General features: G+C 50.2%; 1 protein-coding gene across 2 annotated transcripts in view; it reads left to right on the top strand.

Moving 5' to 3' along the window:
* Slc2a7 (solute carrier family 2 member 7) overlaps positions 1–5,767 on the top strand; it is a 20,700-nt gene that overhangs the window by 7,787 nt on the left and 7,146 nt on the right. For both annotated transcript variants that reach the window (XM_021161377.2, XM_021161378.2), the window contains exons 5-8: positions 861–1,013; positions 1,703–1,828; positions 2,101–2,291; positions 3,826–3,936. In XM_021161377.2, coding sequence (XP_021017036.1) covers positions 861–1,013; positions 1,703–1,828; positions 2,101–2,291; positions 3,826–3,936 — 581 coding nt within the window. The remainder of the gene's footprint in view (positions 1–860; positions 1,014–1,702; positions 1,829–2,100; positions 2,292–3,825; positions 3,937–5,767) is intronic.

A 5,767-nucleotide genomic window follows, 5' to 3' on the forward strand; every position in this document is an offset into this window, starting at 1 on the left:
GATGGCTCAGTGGTTAAGAGCACCGACTGCTCTTCCGAAGGTCCTGAGTTCAAATCCCAGCAACCACATGGTGGCTCACAACCATCCGTAATGAGATTGGATGCCCTCTTCTGGTGCATCTGAATATTAATAAATAAATAAAAAAAAAAAGAAAAGGAACCAAAATAAGACAGATATTTAAGTCCATATAAAGAATAACTACACAACCTAGATTCTTCCCCTCTAACAGTAATCTAGACCAGAAACCAGGAAGGAAATAGTATCTTTTTTTTTTTTTTTTAATGAAATGGCCACAGTAAAGAAACCAAAACAGCTGTTTCATGGATGAAAAGGGAGAAGTTTATTTTAAGCCACTGTGTCTCTAGAAAGCAGAGAGAAGCTGCGGGTGACATATGGTGGCATGTGGTGGTGGTGGTGGTGGTGGTGGTGGTGGTGGTGAGATATTTCTAGGGTTTTAAGGGAACAGTTGACCCGGAAGGAGGGAACCTGTGTGCTGGGATGGAAGCCTTTGAAGTAACAGGTCCTTGTAAGTAAGAATTGATGGAGCTTAGAGGCCAGCGTAGAACTTGATGTGCTAATAGACACTACAAGCATGTACTAATGGAAGAGCCCGAGATAGGAATGACTCCTTTTCCAGGTAGGGACTAGTTTCTCCAGTCCCCGAGGGAAAACTAGTTTTTGTCTAAATGCCAGACTTTGGGGAAAGGAATTTCTCCAGCTGAACGGGCCGGTTGGGGGAAGCCGCGGTTCCAGGTTTAAATTAAATAAGGAGCGCCGGGGTGGAAACAACCGTAGGCACTGGCTTCTGAGAGGCTGGGGACTGTTCTTTGTGGTGCTGATTCCTGTCTCCTCCCATCCAGGCATCGCCTACAGCGCTCTTCCCATGTACCTGGGAGAACTGGCTCCCCAGAACCTTAGGGGTGCATTAGGGACAATGACGGAGGTATTCGTCATCATCGGAGTCCTCTCGGCTCAGATCTTCAGCCTGCAGGCCATCCTAGGCAATGCCACAGGTAACCAGCAACGTGTGGGGGTGAGGCGTGGAGACTGAGCCCAAAGTTAGCCATCGTCCAAACAGGAAAGTGTTTTGGCGACCTTTAGGTCAGCTTGTGGATATAGAGGACCTTGCCTAGGGCAGGGTTGCTAACTCCTGGAAATGGGAGCAGAAGACCCGGAAATAAGCTAGGCTAGGCTGGCCAGCCAATGTGCTCCTTGGATCTGCTTCCCGACCCTCCCCAACCCGTCCACCCGGATGCTGGGGTCACGGGCATGCACGAGCACAGCTTTTTAGGTAGGTATTTGCGAGTCAGCTGAGGTTCTTTCCTCTATTTTTTTTTAAAGATTTATTTATTTATTATATGTAAGTACACTGTAGCTGTCTTCAGACACTCCAGGTGAGGGCGCCAGATCTCGTTGCGGATGGTTGTGAGCCACCATGTGGTTGCTGGGATTTGAACTCTGGACCTTCGGAAGAGCAGTCGGGTGCTCTTACCCACTGAGCCATCTCACCAGCCCCTTTCCTCTATTTTTAATACGGATGTTCTTTGTGGGCAGCGACATCTTGGCAAGGACCAGGTGGCCACCACCCTCGCTTATCACCTGGTTGGGTGTGGTGAGGGGGAGCTGGAGGAGGAGCCCCTGTGCCCCTGCAGGTTCCCTGCAGTAGATTCGAGTCTCAGGCCGCCATTTGTGTTCCATCCAGGCTGGCCAATCCTCTTGGCTCTCACAGGGGTCCCTGCAGTGATTCAGCTCCTCTCTCTGCCCTTCTTCCCTGAGAGCCCCCGCTACACTCTGATTGAGAAAGGAGACGAGGAGACAGCAAGACAAGGTACTGAGACTCGGGCTGCTCACCCAGGCTCTCAGTGCACAAAGGGGCATGGAATGGACAGGTACCATCTGGTGACACTGTGATCCGGGTCAGGGTCACAGTGGGTAGGGATTGAGAGCAGAGAGCTTGTGCAGGGTGAGCAGTGGTGACAGGGGTGGGGGCGGGGTGGGGGGTGGTGCGAGGGCGTGTGAGGCCTGGGCTTTGGAGAAGGTCCTGGCTGAGGTGCAATAGGGCAGAAGGTGAGTGTGGTGTACCGCTTCTCTGCTCTGCAGCTCTAAGGAGGCTGCGAGGTCAAAACTACAATGTGGAGGCCGAGATGGAAGAAATGCGCACAGAGGAGCGCACCGAGCAAGCCGAGGGTCGCCTGTCGGTACTCAACCTCTTCACCTTTCGGCCCCTGCGCTGGCAGCTGATCTCTATCGTTGTGCTCATGGCCGGCCAGCAGCTGTCCGGGATCAACGCGGTGTGTGGTGCCACCTTGCCCCAGATTTTTGGTCCCCTGGGGTTTTTTTTTTTTTTTTTTTTTTTTATGAATTCATAGAAGGCTCAGGATAAGCATTTTGCATTTTGACTCCTGTAAAGCTCAGTCTGGTCTCCAGGAAGGACAAGCCAAGCCGCAAGGCTGGGGCAGGGAGGAGAGTTCTGGGAGTGCTCTTTTATCACTCTGGGTGTTTCCTCTGCAACAAACAAGACCTTGGTTTGCAGGATGGTTTAGTATTAAGATGTGCTTGCCCCAAGCCTGACAACCTGGGTTTGATCCCTAGGGCCCACACCAGGAATGAGAAATCTAACTCTTCAGACTAACACTCAAGTGCTGTAGAATGTCACAGAGAATAAATACATGCAATAAAAATAAGAAGGATGAATAAATAGATAAATGTAGGTAGCTCATAGGTGGGGGCGGGGGAGAAAACAATAGATGGACGGATAGATGGATAGATGGATGGATGGATAGATGGATAGATAGATGGATAGATGGATGGGTGGATGGACATAGCTCATCAGTTAAGACCACCGTGACTCCTACCTGGGATCCAGGTTCCTTTCCCAGCAGCACTCAGTGATCTCTCACAACCATCTATAGCTATCCTGGACTCCATGGGCACCACCTCTCCCTGCCCTTTTTATCTTCTCTGGCTATATGCCTGTTTTTCTTTGCTTTTTAGTCCCCCAAAGGAAATCTCCTGCCTGTGTGTGTGTGTGTGTGTTTTTAACCCTCTCCATAAGAAAAGTGCCTGACCTCTGGTCTCACAGAAGGGCCATTGCATGACCCATCCTAGGTCAGGAGGCCCTGGTAGACTCATTTGCTGTGGAAACATGTCATGTTCTCTGGTGGTTATTTCTTTTTTTTTTTTTTTTTTNGTTTTTTGAGACAGGGTTTCTCTGTGTAGCCCTGGCTGTCCTGGAACTCACTTTGTAGACCAGGCTGGCCTCAAACTCAGAAATCCACCTGCCTCTGCCTCCCGAGTGCTGGGATTAAAGGCGTGCGCCACCACGCCCGGCTTGGTTATTTCATTCTACCTGTGTGTGCCCGTTCTCAAATGTCCGTTCTGGAGCCAGAGAGACGACAGGCGACCCTGTTGATGTCTAGGAGAAGAAACAGGAAGAGGTGACATTTGTCTTCAAGAGTTGACTTGTTTAGCAAAGTGATCTTGGGAGCCACCCATTGGAGACCAACTTATGAGGCTTTCTGTGACTATCCTGGGACTGGACCAGAGCTGGCCCCAAACAATCAAGAGCCTGTGTGCACAGAGTCGTAAAGTCATGCAGGGAAAACTACCTAGTGGCACTGTGGCCTGGCTCCCATTTTATAAGCATAGAAGCCAAGACTCAGGGATACCAGGATGGAGTCAGATCTACCAGATCACCCCTCCCTGCTAGCTCCATCCTATCCAGGGTCCCCAACCCAGGCTCCCAAAACTGTCCACTGCTCACATTGAGAAAGGGAATCCAGTGACAGGTCTCGGGCTCTGCTCACATCCCTGCTTACACTACAGGTCAACTACTATGCAGATGTCATCTACACCTCAGCTGGTGTGGACCCCACCCAGTCACAGTACGTGACCCTGGGCTCTGGTGTCATCAACTTGGTGATGACTCTCATCTCGGTGAGTTACCAGGGGTGGGGGTGGTCTCTCATGGCAGGGTACCCCAAACAGTCCCCTGACTGGAAGACAGAAGCTCCTCAGGCCAGAGAGTGTGGGTGACCCTAGTCTGGGAAACACAGTAGTAACCTTGGTCAAGGTTTGGGGCATAGTTCAGTTGGTAGAGCGCTTGCCTAGCATGCACAAGTTCCTGGGTTCGGTCCCCAGTAGCGTACTGCACATGGCTCACACTTATAATCTTAGCACTTGGGAGGTGAAGGCAGGAGGATCGGAAGTTCAAGGTTACCCTTGATAACATGGTGAATTCCAGACCAGCCTGGGCAACGTGAGAGTCAAGAACAAGCAAGCGCTGCAAACCCAGCTGTGATGTCATTCTTCATTGGCAATTTGACCACATCTGGAGTTAGCTAAAACCCAAGCGGCTGGGCACACACATAGGGGATTTTTTTTTCTTTTTTGGCTTTGAACTCAAAGAGATCCTCCTGCCTCTGCCTCCCAAGTACTAGGATTAAAGGCGTGCACCAGCACTGGCCCGCAAGGAAAAGCCAGCTTTAGTCCAGATCATCTGAGGTTGGAAGCGCCATCTCCAGCTTGGGCCACAGCTTCTGTGGCAGCCTATATAAAGCACGTGGAATAAGGAAGCTTTACTCTTCCCTGCCGTTCGTTCTCGCTCTCACTGGCAAGTCTATTTCCTCACTGCCATTAGAGACTACTTCAGAATTCAATGTATACTGAAGACCACCTGAGACATCCAGTCTCGTGGACTGAACAAACCACTGGATTCTTGGACCTTCTGTTGGCAGACAGCCATGGTTGGACTAGCCGGACCTGTAGATTCTGTTTCTCTAAAGAACGCTGGCTAAAAGAATAAATTTAATTCCAGGATCGTGAGGTGTTGCTGGGACAGACCTGACACAAATGTTCTTTTTGGGAGGATTGTGGAAGGACTTTGGGACTTTGGGCTGGAAAGGCCATTGAGTTCAAAGCTTTGTCAGCTGCATTGGGGAGTTTGGAAGGTGAGAATGCTGAATCAGGCGATGGTGTGCATGCCTTTAATCCCACCACTCGAGAGGCAGGGGCAGGAAGATCTCTGAGTTTGAGGCTACACAGAGAAACTCTGTCTCAAAAACAAACAAACACCTAAAAAACAGTGCAAATGGTGGAGGTCTGGCTTGTGAAGTTCCAGAGAGAGAGAGTCACTTAAAGATATTACCAGGGCCATTTGCTATTTTGAGTTGGGAATCTGTGTGGTTCTGGTCAAAGGGGGCTGAAGAATCATGTGGTTAAAAAGAGACCAGCTTAAGTGAGTTGAAAGTGTTTCCCCAGGTAGGCACACAGATGCTGTGTTACAGAGGGGCCTCTGCATCAGCCTCCAGGTTCCTGCCCTGCCTGAGTTCCTGCCTTCACTGCTGTTGATGAGCTGTTGAATGGAACTCCGAGTGAATAACAACCCTTCCTTCCTCCCTGCTTTGCTTTCGGTCATGGTGTTTCATCGCAGCAAAAGTTAACCTAAGACACCAGCATACTCTTTTTGTGATATCATTATGCCTCCCTAGAATCATTTCGGTTCCTACTCTATCCTCCTCAGCCAGCCCGCTCAGCCAGGACCCCGTACAAACACCTGTTAATTCCAGGACCTGCAGGTGGCCGTTCCCATCAGGGATGACATGGCTGTGATGAGACACCATGACCAAAGCATCTTGGGGAGGAAAGGGTTACCTGGCTCAGGCTTCCACATCACTGTTCATCACTTCTTTTCTTGAGGAAGGAAGGAAGGAAGGAAGGAAGGAAGGAAGGAAGGAAGGAAGGAAGGAAGAGAGGGAGGGAGGGAGGG

Source organism: Mus caroli, chromosome 4 (genome assembly GCF_900094665.2).
Source record: "Mus caroli chromosome 4, CAROLI_EIJ_v1.1, whole genome shotgun sequence".
In the NCBI taxonomy this organism is placed as follows: Eukaryota; Metazoa; Chordata; class Mammalia; order Rodentia; family Muridae; genus Mus; species Mus caroli.